Source organism: Geotrypetes seraphini, chromosome 2, assembly GCF_902459505.1.
Source record: "Geotrypetes seraphini chromosome 2, aGeoSer1.1, whole genome shotgun sequence".
NCBI lineage: Eukaryota > Metazoa > Chordata > Amphibia > Gymnophiona > Dermophiidae > Geotrypetes > Geotrypetes seraphini.
Genome location: NC_047085.1, coordinates 208,910,979 through 208,933,890, shown reverse-complemented (window position 1 = coordinate 208,933,890; position 22,912 = coordinate 208,910,979). Strand labels below are relative to the sequence as shown.

Below are 22,912 nucleotides of genomic sequence, written 5' to 3'. Positions count from 1 at the left end.
CTGAAAATCCAAATTCGCAAACCTAAGATCCAAACAGTAACAAAACCTTGATTACTTTATTGCTCAAGTTGGGATAACGACTGCATAAAAATAAAACTAAAATTGCTTGCTGTTTAAGTTTTCAAGGACCAATCATGACAAAAGAATGATGCTTGCCTGGGCAGCTGTATCCTTATGCACACAGATGCTCATAACAACACTGACAGACTCGTGCGTACGCAATGTACATTTCATCTATTCTAGTGTATACTAGTGAAGGGAATTTTAAAAATTACAGTAAAATTGTGGAATCTCTTGTGGAACACCTGGAATCTCTTTGGGGCACACACAGTTTGCGAGACACTGGTATAAACAAACTTTTTAAAAGGAAGAGTCTCTTGAGCATAAAGTAAACCTTTTTGTTTATTCCAAATGCCCTCCATTATTACTCATCCCAACCCTCAAGCTCCCAGCCTGAGGCCATTTATTTGATTTTTTTTTTTTTTTCAGACGAGAAAAAAGGTGCTTCTCTCCATGCAGGCAAAAGCTATATGTTAAGAGTCATTTGAAGGGGCTGCAGAGGTGCACCAGACAGCAATGTCTATTCTGCAACTTCAAGAACAACTTTGTCATGGGTAAACACCAAAAGACACCGACAGCAAGTATATAGTTATAGAGAAGCTACTTACGTAGTGCAAACAGAGAGAGGATTACTCCTGCCAGGCAAAACCCTTCAAAAAACCTGAGTGTGCTGAACATTGTGACGTTCACAGAGAGGGCCACACAAAGTCCAAAGACGAGGATAAAGACAATGGAGAAGAGCAGAACTAACCGCCGGCCAACCCTAAAGAAAAGGCAAACAAGAGAAGGTGGTAAGCACAAAACAGGCTTTGCTTAAGAAAAAAAAATTCAAATTAAGAGCATAATACTAAACACCCAAGACTAAATCACAATGTTAATTTATGCAGAAGAAAAATGATTGCAATCACACTTTTTTTTTTAAAGGAAGTCTAAGGGGTCCTTTTATCAAGCTGCGGTAGGGGGTTTAACGTGCGTTATACTGCGCGTTAAACAGCCTGCCGCACTAGCCGCTAACGCCTGCATTGAGCAGGCATTAGTTTTTTAGCCAGCCGCAGGGGTTATATCCCACAGTAAGAAATAAGACTAAAGTACTTTTCCCCTAGCATTAACCTTTGATATCACAGGAACATGCTAATATATAAATGATTGTCTTAAAAAAAACATGAATACAATATAGGACCAGGACAGTAGCTTGGCAGCAAATGTAGTGCACTGCCAAGCAACAGACTCGGGATCAACTGCCAGCTTGATTGGGGTAGGGAATACTGAGCCACAGCATAAAGAGCCGAAGAGAAAGGCAGCGTTTCACTGCTCAGTGGGGAGGAAGACAGCGTTGGTGCCGAGCACCGAAGAAAGGAGGCAGTAACAGCAGGCAACCAGGCTCGGGGAAGCGGCGAGAGTTCGCTCCGCCCCCCCCCCGCGTCAGAGGCAGCGCCGGACTACCCCTTAAAGGGGGAGGAGCCAACGGCGCCCAGCTGTTCGGCGCGCGGCAAAGGCCTTAACGAGAGTGCCTTTGCGAAGGGCTTCAAGAAGGGCCAAGTTACTACACCCAGGAACACCAGTGAAAGACTGAAAGGTACAGAAGAAGCAGGCGCAGAAGGAACGACACACACAAACAACAGTAAGGTAAGGTAGAGCAAAGGCAGCACACACAAGAAGAAGGCAAGAAGCAGGCACACAAAGAACAAACACAAACAAAGTATAGTAAGGTAGAGCGAAGGCAGCACACACAAGAAGAAAGCGCTGAAGAAAGCAGGCACACAAGGAACACGTAATCTTAAGTGTTATCTTAAAGTAGGAATGACTATGGAAGCAGAGGGAAACCAGAAGATGAGCTTTCCAGTGTTCTGCACCGACTGTCATATGTATGACTACCTCCCCTCGGGGAGACAGTCGTATGCATGCGGTCGGTGTCAGGAGCTGGAAAGCTTGAAGAAGGAAGTCAAGCGACTAGAGGACAAGATACAGGAACTAGAAGGACTTTACACCACGGAAGACCCAGTCAGGACAGCTGAAGATTTCACGAGCGAGAGACACATCGAGGAGGAAGTCAGGGAACTTGAGAAATTCATTGAAGAAGCGTACAAGAGGAGGGTGGAAGAGAACGAGCTTCAGATGATAGAAGAAGCTACACCTACATCGAAGGGAGAACAAGAAGCAGAAGACCTCAAAGAAGACACCCACAAAGAGAAATTGGCCAGTCGATGCCCAGAAGAAGAGAGAGCGAAGCACACCGAGGACATTGACCTGAGACCGAAGCGAACATTGAAGAAGGGAAAATCAGCGATCCTAGTGGGGGACTCGATCCTGAGGCATGTGGACAGCCACATAGCAGGAGGGAGGGAGGACCGACTAGTGACCTGCCTCCCAGGAGCGAGAACCAAGGACATCGTGGACAAAATTGGAAAGATCCTGGAAGGAGCGGAGACGGGAGAGACTGCAGTAATGATCCACATTGGGACGAATGATGTCAGCAAGAGAGACTACAGAAGAAGTTCGCTGATAGAACAGTTCAAGATTCTGGGAAGGAAGCTGAAGATGAGGACCCAGAAGATAGCGTTCTCAGAGATCCTACCGGTACCGAGGGCAGATGTGAAAAGGCAGGAGGAACTACAATCAATAAATGCGTGGATGAGGAGATGGTGTGAGGAAGAAGGATTCCACTTCGTGAGGAACTGGACGACGTTCTGGGGCAAGAGCAAGCTTTACAGGAGAGATGGATTGCACCTGAGCACAGCGGGAACTAGACTTCTAGCAAACAATGTCAAGAGAGGAATAGAACAGGCTTTAAACTAAGAAGAAGGGGAAAGTCGACAGTCAACCAAGCGTCGATGTTTCGGAAGAAGGTATCCCATGAAGATACTGAGGGGAAAAAAGGCTGGGAAGAAACAAGGGACAAATTACAGGAGTCGACTAACCAAGAAGAGGAGGTTAGAAAGATTGTAGCCAAAGAGAAGAATCTAAAGACCGAAGCACAGGGAAAGGAATTAAAGGCAACAAAATTCCAGGAGCTAAATTGCATATATACTAATGCAAGGAGCCTAAGAAACAAAATGGGGGAATTAGAAGCCATGATCATTGCGAAGGACAGACATCATTGGAATCTCTGAAACATGGTGGAATGAGGAAAGCAAATGGGATACAGCACTGCTGGGGTACAAGCTCTATCGCCAGGACAGTCAGGACAGAAAGGCAGTGGAATAGCACTATACATAAAAGAAAGCATACAATCGACAAGAATGGACACAGCGGAGACGGCCAACAAGCTAGAATCGCTATGGGTTAAAATACCAGGAAGGAAAGGGCCTGAAATAAAGATAGGCCTATACTATCGTCCACCCGGACAAACCGGAGATATCGATGAAGAAATGAAAGCCGAGATGAAGCGAGAATGCAAAGGCGGTAACACGGTTATTATGGGAGACTTCAACTACCCTGGGATAGACTGGAGTCTTGGAAGCTCAAGATGCGCTAGGGAGACAGAATTTCTGGAGGCTGTACAAGATTACTTCATGGAACAGCTTGTTAGAGAACCGACAAGAGGAAATGCCACTCTGGATCTAATCCTAAATGGGCTAAGGGGACCTGCAAAGGAAGTGGAAGTAGTGGGACCATTGGGAAACAGCGATCATAATATGATCAAGTTCAAGATGGAAGTAGGAATACTGAAAGGAAAGAGAACCATAGCGACAACTTTTAACTTCAGGAAGGGAAACTACGAAGCAATGAGGGGAATGGTAAAGAAGAAACTTAGGAACACTTCCCAAAAATGGCAGACGGTAGAACATGCCTGGTCCTTTCTCAAGGACACGGTGAGCGAGGCGCAAAATCTATATATCCCCAGATTCAGAAAAGGGTGCAACAAGAGTCGAATAAAAGACCCGGCGTGGATAACTAAAATAGTGAAGGAAGCGATAGGCAATAAGAAAAATTCATTCAGAAAATGGAAAAGGGACAAAACTGAGGTAAACTGGAGAGAGCACAGGAAGTATCAAAAAGAATATCACCGTGTGGTTCGAAAAGCCAAAAGAGAGTATGAAGAGAGACTAGCCAGGGAAGCACGAAATTTCAAACCGTTCTTTAGATATGTTAAAGGGAAACAGCCGGCTAAGGAGGAGGTGGGACCGCTGGACGACGGAGACAGGAAGGGACGGTGAAGGAAGAGAAAGAGGTCGCAGAAAGACTTAACATGTTCTTTTCGTCTGTATTTACAAGTGAAGACACAACCAACATACCGGAACCTGAACAAATCTTCAATGGCAATCAAGCACAAAAGTTAACATCCATAGAAGTGAGCTTTGATGATGTGCGCAGAAAGATAGAAAAACTAAAAACTGACAAATCCCCGGGTCCGGATGGAATCCATCCAAGGGTGCTGAAGGAACTAAAGGAGGAAATAGCGGAACTACTACAGCAAATTTGCAACCTATCTCTGAAAACAGGTGTGATTCCGGAGGATTGGAAGATAGCCAACGTTACGCCCATCTTTAAAAAGGGATCAAGAGGAGACCCGGGAAACTACAGACCGGTGAGTCTGACCTCTGTTCCGGGGAAAATGGCGGAAGCACTGATAAAAGAAAAAAAATCGATGAACATTTTGAAAAACACGAACTTCTGATAACCAGCCAACATGGTTTCTGCAGGGGGAGATCGTGCCTGACCAACTTATTGCACTTCTTCGAGGGAATTAACAAACAGATGGACAGAGGAGACCCCATAGACATCATATACCTAGATTTCCAGAAAGCCTTTGACAAGGTGCCTCATGAACGTCTACTCCGGAAACTGAAGAACCATGGGGTGGACGGAGACGTGCATAGATGGATCAGAAACTGGTTAGCGGGTAGGAAACAGAGGGTAGGGGTGAAGGGACACTACTCAGACTGGAGGAAGGTCACGAGTGGTGTTCCGCAGGGCTCAGTGCTCGGGCCACTGCTATTTAATATATTCATAAATGATCTAGAAACAGGAACAAAGAGTGAGATAATAAAATTTGCGGACGACACCAAACTATTTAGTGGAGCTTGGACAAAGGAGGACTGCGAAAAATTGCAAAGGGACTTGGACAAATTAGGGGAATGGGCAGAGAGATGGCAGATGAAGTTCAATGTTGAGAAGTGTAAAGTATTGCATGTGGGAATCAGAAACCCGAGGCACAGCTATACGATGGGAGGGATGTTATTGAATGAGAGTACCCAAGAAAGGGACTTGGGGGTAATGGTGGACATGACAATGAAGCCGACGGCACAGTGCACAGCGGCCGCTAAGAGAGCGAATAGAATGCTAGGTATAATCAAGAAGGGTATTACAACAAGAACGAAAGAAGTTATCCTGCCGCTGTACCGGGCAATGGTGCGTCCGCATCTTGAGTACTGCGTCCAGTATTGGTTACCATACCTTAAGAAGGATATGGCGTTACTCGAGAGTGTTCAGAGGAGAGCGACACGACTGATTAAGGGGATGGAAAGCCTTTCATACGCTGAGAGATTGGAGAAACTGGGTCTCTTTTCCCTGGAGAAGAGAAGACTTGGAGGGGATATGATAGAGACTTACAAGATCATGAAGGGCATAGAGAGAGTAGAGAGGGACAGATTCTTCAAACTTTCAGAAAATAAAAAAACAAGAGGGCATTCGGAAAAGTTGAAAGGGGACAGATTCAAAACGAATGCTAGGAAGTTCTTCTTTACCCAACGTGTGGTGGACACCTGGAATGCGCTTCCAGAGGACGTTATAGGGCAGCGAACGGTACTGGGGTTTAAGAAAGGATTGGACAATTTCCTGCTGGAAAAGGGGATAGAGGGGTATAGATAAAAGATTACTGCACAGGTCCTGGACCTGATGGGCCGCCGCGTGAGTGGACTGCTGAGCGCGATGGACCTCAGGTCTGACCCAGCGGAGGCATTTCTTATGTTCTTATGAGCCTCTGACGAAGGGGAGGGGCCCAGCCATTGCTCATAGACATCTATGAGAAAAATTCAGGGTGTACATATATCAGGTTTACGACCAAACTGACCAAGGACTTCCACGTCAATTGCTGAGCAAGGGAAATGTAAAAAAAAAAAAAGGGGGAAAGGTACCAAAGATAATTGTAAAACGAAGGTTCCAAGTACTGTAGTCCAAAAGAAAATAATTTCACTCAGCTGCAAGCACAAAGGAGGAAGAAACTGCAGAGTTAAAAAATGCAATCAAAAACAACCAGGAAGGGGAGGATTCAAGATGAGGAACAGACAGCTGTCTCAGCTTCACTACTTGCTAGAGGCTTTTGAAAAATGAAGGGCAAGATTCATATTTACTCCAGTTTGGGATCCAGTCTATTCCATTGTGCAGTGTGGGGGGTCACCTGGAGAACCACAGGAGATTCAAGACTTGGAATATACTGAAATTTGGTCTTTTGTCTTCCAGGGTCTTCTTAAGGTTCAGTGGGAGCCAGGGCTGTGGAGTCAATACATAAAACCTTCTGACTCCTCTAGTTATGGTATCTCCACTTTGACTCCTTTATTTATATATCTATATAGGAGTTTACGGGGACAGAGCTCACAGGGACAAACTCTGTCCCCATGTCATTCTCTAGGTGCCATTTTCATTAATCTAATATAATAAAACCTTAAGTGCGCATGCGCACTCTTACCTACGTGCTTCCGTTTTCCATTTTCCATGATCTGTAGGGTCTGAGGCAGGCAAGAGTGCGCATGCGCGTGTTGACTCCCTCCCTCACTCACTGTAAGATCGCTGCTGTCATCACCCCCCTCCCCCCGTGCCCCCTTTCCCAGCGCAAATGAACCCCCATTGACCCTCCCACCGCGAGACGCACAAACCTCCCAGCTCCAGCAGCGGCCACATCACACTAAAGATGCTGCTTCGTGGCCTTCCCATGCTCTGATTTCCTCTGCCGCGTCTCTGATGACATCATCAGAGATGCCGGCAGAGGAAATCAGAGTTTGGGAAGGCCGCGAAGCAGCATCTTTAGTGTGATGCGGCCGCTACTGGAGCCAGTAGGTTTGATGGTCGTCTCACGGTGGGAGGGTCAGTGGGGTCAGCTGCACGGCGGTGATAGTGGCGGGAGGGGGGATGGGGGAGAGGGTTCTACTGCTCAGGGCGATGGCTGGCAGGCAGGTACAAAGATCCACTGCAAATCATTTTGTAACTGCAATGCAATATGGCACACTTCTGTTTTAGGCCATTTTACAAATATGTGAAGAGGGACCGGGGACCAGGGAAGAGGTGCTGCTGGCGGGGGGGGGGTGGGGGGGAAGAGTTCTACTGCATAGGGGGATGGCAGGCAGGCAGGCAAGCTGGTTTCGGAGAGTGGGGGTGGGACAAAGTCTGGAAGGCAGTGAGGGGGAGCAAAGAAGAGGTACTGCTGGACCAGGGGAGCAGGGAAGAGGTGCTGCTGGACCAGGGGAGCAAAGAAGAGGGACCGGGGGAGCAGGGAAGAGGTGCTGCTGCACAGGGAAGTGGGTTGGGGGAGGGAAATGCTGCTGCACAGGAAAATGGAGGGGGAGGGTATGCTTCTGCTGCTACTGCACAGGGAAGTGGAGTGGGGAGGGAAATGCTGCTGGTAAGAAAAGGGGGCTGGGGCTGAAAGGGAAAAGATGGGAGAAGGGGACTGGGGGGGTAAAAATGGGTTTGGAGCTGGAGCTGGGCCTGAAAATAGGGGACATGCGAGGGAAGGAGGCTTTACTAGCACCCGTTAATGTAATGGGCTTAAACACTAGTATAAATATAAAATACTGTATATTACATTTTGTAATCAAAGAACTTGATATCAAAATATATTCTAAAACATATCCTGAAACAAATGGGTTAATCAAATTATCATCTGTAAAATAAGAAATTTAAGCATTATAATATTTGCACAGCATACAATTTAACTCTATTAGGAGTCAGAGTTGGCACATTTTCACCGACCCCGACTCCATAGCCCCAAAACTGCTTCCGATGCCAACTCCACAGCCCTGTAGGAAGCTCTACTCCATCTCTGCCATATTTAGCAGTGGCTGCTGGTACTGACCCTGCAAATTCTGCAACATTGATGGATAACAATGGAGGAGGGTGGTGAATTTGGCATCGGCATATTCTTCTCTGCAGGGCAAGAAGACTCTGAACTCATGGGCATAATAGTTCAATGGTGGTGTGCTGGAACTAGAAGCACTTGTGGAAGTAGGAATGCCTTCAGTGTGGTCAGAAGATGGCAAAGTATTAGTAGTTGAAATGTTTTCTGTAACCCCAATGCCATTCCTAGTTCAGTTCATGAAGTTTCTCATCTGTAGCAGTTATTCTCCTAGGACAGCAGGACACATTCTCACATCAATGGAGCCCAGTACAGATTCACTCCCCAGCTTCTAATATTAATTTTTAGAAGTTGCACCATACATGCATACACCTTCTACCTATGCATGCCATGCAGTACCAAGGCAATATAGTACAATAGCTGAGAGAATACAACTCCTAAGAGAGAGGGTAGGCATGTGAGACTATATGTCCTGCTATCCTCAGAGAACATCTGCAGAGTATGAGTAACTTCACTTTCTCCAAAGAAAAACAGGATTATCATATTTTCACATGTGGGAATCCCTAGTTATCAGACTTAGCAAGCAAAAAAAAAAAAGGGGAACATTCGAGGCCTGCAACAGGTAAAAGCTTAAGACTGTTTTGATCAGCCTGGAACAAGAGCAAAATGGGCCTAGGAGGGTAAGGTTGGGTTCTAGTCCCCCCAAAAAATCTCTGCAGGATTGACTGACCAAACTGGCTGTTGCATCAGGAATTTTGTTCAATGCAGTAGTGAGATGTGAAAGTGAGGACAGAAGACCACATCGCAGCCTTGCAGATCTCCTGAATAGAGGCTGATCTCAGTCAGGCTACCAACGCAGTCATGGTTCCAACACTGTGAGCCATGAAGTGGCCCTCCAGAGTCAGCTCAGCCTAGTAAAAGAGATGCAATCTGCTAGCCAACTGGATAAAGTTTGCTTCCCGATGGCTGGCCCCATCCTGTTTGGTTAAAAAAAACAACAAAAAAACTAGGTGCTCTATAAGCATTAGTTCGCTCCAGATAGAAGGACAAGGCTTGTTTGCAGTACAAGATGTGCAGTGCACTTTCTCCAGGATGGACAAGAGATTTGGGAAAGAACGTTGGTAGAACAATTGACTGGCTAAGATGGAATTTCAGCACTACCTTAGGAAGGAACCTAAGATGCACACAGAGAACTACTCTGATGACATCTAGTATAAGGTGGATCAACTGCCAGAGCCTGTAACTCACAAACCCTGTGTGCTGAAGGAACTGCCACCAAAACAAAATTTTCTAGATCAGAAACTTTAGGTGGCAAGTATTTCAAAAGGAGTTTTCATCAGCTGGGTGAGAACACTGTAGGAGGTTTCATTGCTTCAACAAAAGCAAACCTCTCAAAGTGAACATCTAAAGGCTGTACAGAGGCCACAGTCACACACTGGCAGAAGATTTCAGCATAGTGTCTACAATAACACCCAGATCTTTTTCTAGGGTGCTGACTCCTAAGGTGGATCCTAGCGTAACATAACTATGATTTGGATCATTCTTCCCAATATGCATCACTTTGCATTTGTCTACATTAAATTTCATCTGCCATTTGAATCCCTAAGGTCTTCCTGCAATTTTTCAGTGTCCTCGTGTGTTTTGACAACTCTGAATAGTTTTGTGGCATCTGCAAATTTAATCACCTCACTTATTTCAATTTCTAGATCATTTATAAATATGTTAAATAGCACCAGTCCCAGTACAGATCCCTGTGGCACTCCACTATTTACTTTCCTCCATTGAGAAAAATGGCCATTTAACTCTACCCTCTGTTTTCTGTACAATAACCAATCCCTAATCCACAATAGAGCATTGCCTACTATTTATTTATTTACACTTATATACCAATCCAAAGTTCTTGGAATTTATAAGAAAACACACAATAGACCAAACAGACATAAGGATACATATTGGAATAAACACTTCCAAACTCATCTAAAGGTAGTATATTCATTAGCTAATAGAAAAATCTCAAGATGGGAGGTTAAGAGACAGAAAATAGCAAGGGGCCTCATTACCAGATAGAAATCCCCAACACCAGCATAAAAGATAGAAATCCCCAACACCAAGTTACATATAGGGCTACAACAATTCAGAATTGCTCTATCCCATGACTCTAATTTTCTCAGAGGTCTCTCATGAGAAACTGTCAAAAGCTTGCTGAAAATCTAGATACACTACATCACCTTTATCCACATGCTTATTCACACCTTCAAAGAAATGCAGCAAATTTGTGAGCCAAGACCTCCCTTGGCTGAACCCATGCTGATTCTGTCCCATTAAACCATGTTTGTTTACGTGTTCTGTAATTTTAATTTTTATAATAGGTTTCCACTATTTTGCCCGACACTAAAGTCAGGTTTACCAATCTGTAATTTCCTGGATCACCCCGATGTAACATTGGCCACCTTCCAATCTTCAGATACTACAGATCATTAACAGCAGATCAGCAATTTCATGTTTGCTTTCTTTTAGTATCCTGGGATGTACAGTATTATCATGTGCTCCAGGTGATTTATCACTCTTTGACTTGTCAATTTGTCTCGGTACATCTTTCAGGTTCACCAAAATTTCTTTCAGTTCCTCAGCATCATCAACCTTGAAAACCATTTTCAGTTCAGATAGATCTCTTACATCATCTTCCGTGAAGACTGAAGCAAAGAATTCATTCAGTTTCTGTGCTATGGCCTTATCCTCTCCGAGTGCTCCTTTTGCACCTCACAAGTTTTCTGTTTCCACTGTACTTGAAAAAGTTATTTCTATGAGTTTTTGCCTCTTTGGCAAGTTTCTCTTTATATTCCTAGGATGATCTCATCTATCATTGCAATATAATTTGTACTCTGGTAACAGTGTCCCATTGATTGTCATCCTGTGATCCTACCGTCCTGTCTCCCTCTACCAATTCCTATCAACTACAACATATGCTGACCAACCATTGTTGATTTGGCCATTATCCCATTATTCATTTAGATAATCTCCTTCAGCAGTTGCTGTTCGCACTGCCCAGATTCGTCCAGCCGCCACTGCATGGTCTCCAGCGGCACTGGCAGCTGTTGGTCCTCCTCGTCCTGGTCACGCCACAACGGGCTTCTCATGACTGCTCAAGGTATTACATTTGGGTACAGTAGGTATTTTTCTACAATAGCAAGCACAAGATGCTCAGGGGTGGGGTGGAGTGGGTTATAGTCACTCCATTAGACGCACCTTCATTTCCACCCACTTTTTTGGGGGAAAAAGTGCATCTTATGGAACAAAAATATGGTAGATGCAGTTCTGACCTTAATCTAATTCAATCCATTCATATGCCTATACACATAGCAGGGCACATAAGAATATTAGCCTTACTAGGTCAGACCAATGGTCCATCAAGCCAAGTAGCCTGCTCTCATGGTGGTCAATCCAGGTCACTAGTTCCTGGCCAAAACCCAGGAAGTAGCAATATTTCATACTATCAATCCAAGGCAAGCAGTGGCTTCCCCCGTCTTTGTCAATAACAGACTATGGACTTTTCCTCCAGGAACTTGTCCAAACCTTTCTTAAAACCAGCTACGCTATCCACTCTTACCACAACTTCTGGCAATGCATTCCAGAGCTTAACTATTCTCTGAGTGAACAAAAAAAATTTCCTCCTATTGGTTTTAAAAAGTATTTCCCTGTAACTTCATCGAGTGTCCCTCTGTATACGGTCCTATCATCTTCCCTAGCCACTATTCATCTCACTTCATTTTTAATGTGTCCTCTCCCTTGGGCTGAACACTTCCTGATCATCTTATGTTCTAATAATTTCCAGGGCAGGATTAATTTGTCAAGGGCCCCTAGGCACCCAAGTACACTGGGCCCCCTGCCCCGCCCCACCCCTCCCTGTGCCCAGGAAGAAACAGGAAGCTGTGTCAGAGGGAAGCTTTGGGCAAGCAGCACTGCTTGCACAATTACAGTTCCCGCTGCCTTTCTTACCCACGTTGCTTGCTTGTCTTACGTTCCGTTGATTGGGGTGGGGCCCACGTTGCCAATCGAGGGGGGGGGGGGCCCATGTTGCCGATTGATGCTGGAGGGGCCATCGCCATTTGGAAAAAAACAATGTTGATGCCCACCTTCATCGGGCACCCCTGACCATTTCGGGCCCTAGGCATGTGCCTACTTGGCCTATTGGTTAATCCTACCCATTTTTGAGCAGAGGATGGGGACGTGGAAGAATCTGTAAGAGTAGGGAGTGTAGTGAAAGATCTGAGTATGAAGTAAAGGCTAGAGGTGTTAGAGGCTCTAGTTATACGCCACATAAAGTAATCCTTTTTGTTTTCAAAATACTGCTCATATATAATGAATGATCAGTGAAATGTATACACCAGTATCATAGAAATACAAACAAATACAAATTTCCTTCCAACTCATGTTTGATGTCACCCATGACTGGCCCTGAAGTTTCCTGTTTGTATTTTCATGATACTGGTGTAAACATCTGTCTGATCACTCATTATATGTGAGAAGTATTTTGGACCCTGTGTTGGGTCTTGTTATGAACAACTGGGTGTTTTTTGCTCAAGTGGATGTCATTACCTGTTATTTGAACTTGATCTCTTAATTAACGATGATCCAAGAACATTGTTTTTCCATAGTCTCTTTTGGTTTTTTGGATTTCCGTTTCTTACTGTGGAACCCTTGGGCTTCTGTTGTTTTTTTCTATTACATAACAATGTCAGATCATTTTCATTCCCTCTACCCCTTATATGGCACCCAAAAAAAGGGGAAAAAATTAACAGTCCAAGCCATCGTGGTCAATGCACCCCATGCTGCAATCTACACGCACAGCATGAAGTGGTCCAGTGCTGGAGATTAGGTTTGGAGAAGCTGGCGCTTGCTTCCTGAGCTTTGAATTCCTACTCTTGCATATCTACACAAGCTTCAATGGACTCCCAATTGGGAACCACTGATTTGGCAAATTTTATTATACTGTAATTTCCCTTACTACCTAGCACTACCAGTTTATTATCAATGAAGCTTTGGCATATGCTCCACTGATGCACAAGCTGGAACATCACATTCGTAATTTAAATAATTTGTACATAAGAGGGTTGAAACTAAATCTATTACAGCTTTGATTAATGGCCATTTGCTTTGGCCAAAAGAGTAGGAGATACAATAAAACCATTAATTAAAATAGATAAAGCTCAATCCAGCCTCAATGTCCCAGAACTACAATAAGGTAAACAGATAGGAAAATAGACAGTTTTAGAAAGACTTGAAAATAAGAGCCATGATCCAAATTTCACACCAATATTTCCACCAGTACGACATTTTGTTGTGCATGATCAAACACAACAGAATATCCTGCGCCTAGTGGAAGAAAGGCATACTAATTACATTACATTACATTGATGTCTTCTATCCCACCAATACCTTTCAGTTCTAGGCAGTGGCGTACCAAGGGGGGGGCGTGGGGGGCGGTCCGCCCCGGGTGCCAAGCCCTGAGGGGGTGCTCCCAGTCCGGTCCGGTTCCCCCCCCTGCGCCGGGTGTCGCGTCTGGAAACAGCCTGCAGCAAGATCGCGATGCCAGCGATCTTTGCCTGCTTCGGCTGTTTCCTCCGCCGCGGTCCCGCCCCTCCTCTGACGTCAGAGGAGGGGCGAGATGGGAGAGATGGTGGACCCTGGGGTGGTGGGGAAGGAGAGAGAGCTGCTGGATGAAAGGGTAGTTAAGAAAAGGTGGATCTGTGGAGGGAGACAAAAAAAGGAAAGATGCCAGACATCCGGGGGAGGGAAGGGAAACGGAAGGGGAGGACAGAGATGGCAGATGGGTGGTTAGCATGGAGAAAGAAGAAAGAAGGAGACCCTGGCAAGCAAGTTATCAGAAGACAACCAGAGCCTTGGACCAACAAGATTTGAAAAATAACCAGACAACAAAAAGGTAGAAAAACTAATTTTATTTTCTGTTTTGTGATTGCAATATGTCAGATTTGAAATGTGTATCCTGCCAGAGCTGGTGTTAGACCGCAAACGTGAGCTGGATTTAACAGAGAGGAAAAGTCCTTTTTGTTTCTTTATTTTATTTACACCACAGCGCCAGTGTGGTTAGGAGAAGCCAAAGGGGGGGTGAAAAAGCTATAAAATAAACTCACCAGGATGTTTGAAAAAAACACCCAATTGGGCAGGAAAATCGAATCGATAAACCAATTCAATAGGCTGAATCGAATCGAAATTTTTTTTCCTGAATCTGGCAGTACTAGTTTGCGCTACTGTCTTAGACTTTAGGACCTGGGATTGGGGAGAGATGGCATCCTCAGTACTTTATAATGCAAGTGAAATGAGGATTTGGTCAGATTTTTGAAGGGTCTGCACTCTGCAGAAGAAAAATATTGTATAGGCCGGGGACATGAGACAGCAGGAAATGGGAACTTTTCTTCCTTCTATTTTTGTGAATGGCAAGGCTGAGGATGTCAGAGAGTTCAGTTAAAATATGTGCTTTATAAGAAAATAAAATAATGTGTTTTATAAAGTTTATAGCATAGCTGGCCTACCCAGTGAGGTGTTCCTAGTGGTGGTGGTGGCAGCGTGTCAATGTGTTGAGAGGAAGAGGTGGTCTGGGAAATTCTGCTGAGCAAACTCCGGGCCCATTTCCACCCCCCAGTTAGTCCACTCCACTCAACTGGTTCACACACTGAGTGGGTCTTTGGGTGTTGTTTTGGGATCTCTTCCAGTGGTTTATCAGTATCTCCTTCTGGTCCAAGGAAGGAAACTTTGTTAACCTTAGCACTGACCTACAGAATATGTTTGTAACAGCGCTGCTTGTGTGGCATTAGTCTATGTAGTGATCGAAAGAAAAAACCAGACCTTTGCACATTTTTGCACTATATGGTGGGTGTATGAGGAGATTCACATTTCCTGCACAGCTAAGTCCGTGTGAAGTTACCTTGTGCTGTATTTGACATCTAGCAAAGTCTCTGTTTGGAAGGAAAGATCTCAGCTTAAAAATGAAGTGGCCAGAAGTTATGGTAAAAGCAGATAGCGTAGCTGGTTTTAAGAAAGGTTTGGACAAATTCCTGGAGGAAAAGTCCATAGTCTGTTATTAAGACATGGGGGAAACATCTGCTTGCCCTGGATCAGTAGCATGGAATGTTGCTACTCTTTGGGTTTTGACCAGGTACTAGTGACCTGGATTGGCTTCCATGAGAATGGGTTACTGGGCATGATGGACCATTGGTCTGACCCAGTTAGGCTATTCTTATGTTATGTTCTCATCTGTAGGGGCCTTTGTTTTCACTTCTTATTTTAATGTATTTTTTTTCTGAGAACTTATCAGTATTTTTATATAATGGGAACAAAAATGGAAGAGAATTAATGTGTGTGGAATGGGGGGGGTAACTAATTTCTTCAGCTAAATAATTTAATCCACCTCAACCAGACATAGGAGAACTCACGCACCATTCAAACACCCTCCAACCAAAAACGTCAAAAGAAAAAAAACAGTTCGACAACCTCCTAGCCATTCGAGCTGCAACACTCGACCCCCAACTCTACAACCTATTGACCTCGACCACAAACTACAAAACCTTCAAAAAAGAAATAAAAACCCTTCTATTCAAAAACACATAAAACCGAACTAACACAATCAGAACTGTCCCAAGCATCACCTGCAACTACTCCATATGTACTTCTGATGTCATGACAATTCAGACATAATTTATGTTATGTTATGGTATGTTTGGAATAATGGTTACATATATGAGGTTCAATAAAAGAAAATTTTCACTGCCTGTTTCTATTATGACCATTTATTCAGTTTCATGGTTATTACAAAAAATATTTTTTTACATGGGGGGGTGTCAAAAAATTATGGGCCCCGGGTGCCACATACCCTAGGTACGCCACTGGTTCTAGGCGGTTTACAACAAGAAATTAGCCTGAGCATTCCCAGGGAGATTACAAGGTTGATAACTATAGTATGTGTCTGGATCTGGGAATGGTCGATATGGTTTGGTTAGATCATGTGATAAATTTCTTGAATAATACAGAGGTGAACTCGTACTATAGCTATACTAAAAGACAACATTTTAAATTGTTTAAATTTTCCATTAAAAAATATAACCCCAAAATCTTACCAGTCAGCAATGCATCCCAGTACCAGGTAGCCAACTATTAGTCCAACAACTAAAGAGAACTTGGCAATATGGACCTTCCAAGCAGAATCACAAACGAGATCCCACTAGAAGATAAAAGAAAAAGAAGTATATTTAAGACTGACTTCTATCCCCAAACACAAGTGGAAAAAACAGTGTTTCATCAACTATCAAATTCTCAACAAGCCTTGTACATGAAGAGCCAGGATACCTTTTCCTCAGTTAGGGTTCAATAAGTCACCCTAAGACCTTTGAACTCATTTAAGGAAAAATGTTCTCGTTCTGTGAGATGGTGAATATACAAATTCTTAGCAGTATGGTAAAACTATATACAGTATGTATGTGTATTTATACATTCATCAAGATTTACTAACTGTCTTTATAAAGATTTTCTTCCAGGGCCATAGCAAGTCATAACTGCACCCGTGCAACCGTACACTATGGCACCCCCCCTCCCCGCAAGGTATATTTACTTTGATCCCTCCAAGCTTGAAAGATTACAGATTTAAAAAGAAGTTATCTATAGAGGGGTATTCTGTGTGGATATAGAAATTTGAATGACTAAAGATGAAAGGTGGGATTTAAAGTCCTAAATTTAATTTCCTATATATTATTTCAGCTGTTTCTTCCCACTGATGTGAACTATAATTTCAGTATATTATAAATGCAAACAAAAAAAACCAACAAAAAACTAGAATAAGCAGCATAATATCTGTTTTACTCTTTGGAATCTTGTCAAATACTTTTGACCTGGATTGGCCACTGGGCTTGATGGACCTTCAGTCTTATGATGTTAGACCACAAATGGTTTACACTTGAGTAGAACTGCAAGTTTAGTCGAAGTTAACACTGCAATTAATACATTATCACGATTAAAAAATATATCATTTTGCAGTGTCTCCAGTCTGCTTCAAATATCTAATCTCTTCCATCCCTATCAGAACAATACAATAGCTTTACCACCCCCACTCCCCATCTAAAAGTGGTCTTCTATTGGTCCCCAGCAGTAGCAGCATTGCATAAACGCTGCTTGTGGCCTGCTCCAAAGCTTTCCCTCTGACATCACTTCCTGTTTCTGCTTGAGTAAGCCAGGTCAGAGGGAAAGTTTTGGAGCCGAAGGCAACAAAATGTACAATGCTGCCACTGCCAGAGACCAACAGAAGACCACTTTTAAGGCAGATCTGCAGAATTCATGGGGATAGGTGCTCAACCCCAGGTGGGGGTTGGGAAGTAAACTCCATACCCAAGGTTAGAAATGGAAGAACCCCTAGTGGAAGGTATGGCCATGGCAGTGAAGTTCAGCGGCATGAGAAGAGCTGGGTGCTGGCTCATTCCTCAGATTTATGTCACTGCTCATAAGGGGTTGAGAGAAAGAAAGATAAAAGTCCTGAGGGAAGAGGAAAGGGAGATTTGTCGGATCTGGAGGTGGGAAGGAGGGAGATTATCAGTCCTTAAGAGAAGGGAAATGGAATGGGACTTGATATACCAACTTTCTGCGGTTACAATCACAATGATTTATATATTATATGTAATACAGGTACTTCATTTTGCACCTGGGTCAATGGGGAGTTAAGCTCTGAATCACAAGGAGCTACAGCAGGAAATAAAATACCTTTAATTGTGTGATTTAAAATTGTCAATTCTATAAGCACAGTGTCAAATCTGTCAGTTTTCCTTTCTCCTGTCTTTTTTCTAACCCCACCAGAGATGCCTAAAAACAGGAAACTTGCTGGGCCTCAGAGCCTTGACCAACAAGCCCCCAGCCTCTTGGGAGAAGAATCAGATGCAGGATAGCCTCAAGGCAATCTGCTGCCTGAGAAGAAACATGAGATGTTGCCTCTCCCTGATGCCCCCCCAAAAGGGAGCTTCCTTATGGAGTGTGTTGGGGTGGGTGGGGGGAACACCTGTCAAGCAGATGCCACAAGATAAAAGAAAGCAACTTACAGTCTCCAGCTATAAGTTAAAATAGCTTTGCAATCACTGGTCATATTCAGCAAAAACAGCAGCAGCTTAATTATGTAACTTGTGATTCTAAAATAAAAAATATTGACCCAACACTGTACATTAAATCATGTTAATTGTTGTATTCACTGAAGTTACCTTCATTCAACACTGGGTACAGAGCAGAACTAACATTTTCCCAATGATGGCACAAAAAAAAAATTCTGATCTTGGTAGTCTCTCAGTAGAAATCACTCAGGACCTACAGAGCAAATCTTATAATACATAACACCACAAACTTACAGAAGTCACACAAGCATCTCCTCTAACCCCCTCCCCCCCCAACACACACACAATCACCCAGCATCATCCCCCTCCCCAACATTTCAGTCCAGAATCTACCATCTTTCTATTTCCACTATGTACAGCACTATTCTTTTCTTCCAGCTCCTCTGTGCTCCAGTCCCCCCCCCTTAAGTTCAGAATCTTCTCATCTTCCTATGTTATATCAAGCTTCTCCCCTCTGGTGTCCTACTTACAGCTTTGCCAGAATATCCCATCTCCCTACTTACCCTGTGTCTAGCATCTCCCATCAACTTATTCAAACCCCTCCTTATCCTTATTCTTTATTCCCATCCCCTCTAAGCCCGCATATCCCCTCTGACACTATATTCCACCTCTCTTGTGTCCAGAGTTCTCCTCCTGCCCAAGCCACCATATTGCCTGTCTCCCCCACTCTAATGCAGGACATCCTATTTTTTTCCCTAGCCAGACTCAATGTGTCTCCCCCCCCCCCCCCTTTCTGAAAAATGTGGCAGTGGCATGAAAAGTGCTGAGCCTTTGTAACTCATCAAGGCTGCTGCTGTTTCTGCCATAACTCCCCCATTTTATTTTTATTTTTTTAAGGATCTGAACCGGCAGAGCCATTGGTGGCGCAGATAAATGCCAAAGGCTCAGAACAAAAGTGCAATTTTATTGCAATTGTCGTATGTCCCTGGAAGTGGCATTGATGGGAAGGTTCTAAGGCTAACTGAGAATCAAATTAGGCTACCACTGCAGGAGACCTTGGAGAACTTATATTCATGAACTAGGTGGAAGTAATATGACAAAGGCTTGTCGCCTGTCTGTCCTGAACAGGCCAGCAAAATCCCAAAATGGGAGTCTCTTTCTTGGGAGATTTAAACCAGTGCTGGAAGCACCTGTTTTCCTTCCCCTTCTCCCCAACTATTTGCAGTGCAGGTATTTTGCACTGTGCCATACAGATTGATAGGTCAGTTACAACAATTTCATCAAATCCTAAAAACTTTATTATTTACACAATATCTGAACAGTATATACCTAAAGATTCAACGAACTGATAGCCCTATAATACTTATTTCCTTTTATGCCAGGGGTGTCCAACCTTTTGGCTTTCCTGGGCCGCACTGGCCGAAAAAAATGTTTCTGGGGCCGCGCAAACACTGCAGCAAGACAGAGGAGGGAACTGGCAAGACAGTAAACATCCGGGGGCAGCAGAGGAAAACACTGCATCACCCTTGACCAGGGCCGTACAAAATAGTTCACAGGGCCGCAGGTTGGACACCCCTGTTTTATGCCCTTTGTTCTTATTTCTCTGGTCTTTAATTACTTGTAAACCGAGTCGAGCTCTGTTGGGAGATGACCCGGTACATAAATCGAAGACCAAATTAGATTAGATTAGATTTAGGGTTGTTGTGAAGAGATGATGGATGGAGAAAAAAAACAAACAAACAAACTATTGCTATGTTAGCAACCATATCATTTTATACTCAGACCTTTTCCTCCAAAATGCTTTTTGATGTTCACACTTGTTCTGCCAGAGTTTGACAGGATAATACTAATATTGTGCTGTTAACACTAATATTTTTTTGGTTGCTGGCAATATTTAGGGCTCCATTTACGAAGGCATGTTAGAGCCTTAACGCGCGGAATAGTGTGCGCTAAATTGACGCGCGCTAGCCGCTACCGCCTCCTTTTGAGCAGGCGGTAGATTTTCGGCTATCAAGCACTATAGCACGCGCTAATCCGGTGCGTGCGCGCGCTAAAACGCTTAGCGCACCTTCGTAAAAGGAGCCCTTAACTGAAAGACCCAACACCAGCCCACAATTTTTTTTTTGTTTATTTTCTTTTTTTTTTTACTTGCCTATTCGGACATTGCTCCTTTTGTCTTTTCTTATTTTGTTAATAAATTTTGGGTTTCTAGTTAAAAATTGTGCTCTTACCTTTTGACACAGAATCCAGAAAAGGAAAAGGATCCGTGATGATTTTAGCCTCCCACCCACCCAGAAATGGCTTTTGCAAGTAAGAAAATGAGGACTTGTTTTTATCTGAACAGCTTTCTGGTATCAGCGTATCTGGTATTTTTGTCCCCTGATGAAGACAATTGTTATATTGTTGAAACTCAGATCCTTGTTGGGACTTATACAATAAAGGCTTCCCTTTTGGACTGAATTAACATCTCATTTGACCCATTTTTGGGTGTCTTACCTTTTGAGCCAGAAATGCTTCTTTTGATCCAGCTCAATTGGAACCGGACTAGAATCTGACATCATGAAGCCTCCATTCTCTCCTATTTTTGTTTCCTTCCCTTCCTCAAAACATTGTCCTATCCACTGCATTTAGCATCTTGGGCCAGGTGCCAACTAGCCCGACATCCTTTGGCACCTTATACCCATGGGCTGCAACTTGGACCAACTAGGCACTAATTTCACATAAACACCTAGGAGCTTGAAATTCTGTCTGGAAGCAAACAACTGTGCAAAAGGTGAATTTAAACATGGCCATATTTGGTGCAGGGGGAAGAACCAGGAAAAGATATGTTGAAAATGTGCTAGATTGGACTGGGGTGAAGGGTTGTAGGGCAAAAGAAAGTCACTAGAAATATGCATTTCTATGAAAGAACAAACTGCACATTAGACGGTATAGGGGATAGCGGTATATAAGAAATAAATTATTATTATTATATAAACCAGGGATCTCAAAGTCCCTCCTTGAGGGCCGCAATTCAGTAGGGTTTTCAGGATTTCCCCAATGAATATGCATTGAAAGCAGTGCATGCATATAGATCTCATGCATATTCATTGGGGAAATCCTGAAAATCCGACTGAATTGCGGCCCTAAAGGAGGGACTTTGAGATCCCTAGTATAAACCAATCCAGTCATACTGCACCTCCTACCTTCCCTTCTGGTCCCACCCACATTATTACAGCTTAACAAGGAGATAGAGGGAGAGGAGTTGACCAATAGTTTATAGTTCAAAGGTCTAAAATGGTTGAAAGAGACAAAGTCCTGTGTGTGCTTCAAACTGTTTGATCACCTTAATGTAAAACCATTGAAATTATCTATTCCTAAAATGTCCTTTTTGTTCCCTGAGATCATTAAAGGGCACAGCTGTCCTTTTGAGAAATGTTTACTTACTGAAGTGCCCCTATTCTCTGCAATGTGTTATCTTGTGGTTGTGAAAGTTTACCTTTCTGATTTGTATCACTGAGGTAGCATTCCACATCACATTTTGTTTTGCTTTGAATCATGTACTCTACATTCAGCTTATAAATTTAGCACCCAGTACTCTCATGCAAGCATCTGCAGTTTCCCGTGTGAAGTGCTGATTCAGCTCACATTAATGATATCATGTTATCCAGGGCTATGATGTCAGAATTAGTAAAAATGTACAAACTCTAGCTTTAAAATAAAAATATATATGGTAAATTTACCATTCTTTACTTACATAAACATATTTTTGTCTTGGATCTAAAGTTATATTGTCCTGGATCTAGTTATATTTACAAGTACTTTTAGATCCAGAACAAAAAAATGTAAAGCCTAATGTCAGTAGAAGTTGGAATCAAACAGTAGAAAAATAGAGAAGTCAAGAGTTTGGTGTACAACTCCATAGCACTGGTGTTATCATGAGTGAAGATTTGTGAAATTTGGCTCCTGAAAAAGAAATATTTAGCCACGCAGAGAAGGCAGAGATAGGATATATATTTAAATACCAGAAAACCAACAATGCATAAGAGAAATTTTTTTCTAGTAGAAAGGAAGATCAAGAGCCAATGTTTGATTTAGAGCAGTAGTCTGAAACACGCGGCCCACCAAGTACTATTTTGAGGCCCTCGGTATGTTTATCATAATCACATGATCATATGTCTCTTTAGCTATAAATTACAATATTATTATTAAGACTTAGCCAAAAGGAAAGATTTATATAGAGTTTTACCTCATGGAGGATTCCAGAACTTGAAGGCTGAGTGAATGGCTAGTTAATAGCTGAGCTCCCTCCTTTGAGCATCAACAATAGGGGGGAAAAATAATAATCTTCACCCTTTTTGGAAATATCTACTAAGATGACTTCCAACAAACAAAAGATACAAGAAAATCCAGTAAAATCTTTGGAAAAGAATAAAGGAAGACCCACAGACATCTAATGGAAGTTCATTATCTATGGATGCACTACATATTATAGAAGTTATGGAAAAATTGGAAAACATCAATTTATTCCTGATTGAGATGAGGAAAGAAATGAACCATATGAACAGCAAATTTGATATAACTAACAGAACTGACAAAATGGAGAACAGAGTAGGAAAAATAGAACAGACAAGAAAATAAAGAAGATCATAAAATGTTAAAAGAAATGAAAAAGAAGCTGACGGATCTTGAAAATCGCTCAAGAAAACTGAATTTAAGAATAATAGGATTAAAAGAAGGAATTGAGGGGAAAAACATGATT

General features: G+C 43.0%; 1 protein-coding gene across 1 annotated transcript in view; it reads right to left on the bottom strand.

The window, feature by feature from the left end:
• The window catches only part of SLC22A23 (solute carrier family 22 member 23), a 331,330-nt gene that overhangs the window by 247,305 nt on the left and 61,113 nt on the right, over positions 1 to 22,912 (bottom strand). The window contains exons 2-3 of the mRNA XM_033934828.1: positions 16,204 to 16,307; positions 669 to 823 (exon numbers count right to left, since the gene is read on the bottom strand). Coding sequence (XP_033790719.1) covers positions 669 to 823; positions 16,204 to 16,307 — 259 coding nt within the window. The remainder of the gene's footprint in view (positions 1 to 668; positions 824 to 16,203; positions 16,308 to 22,912) is intronic.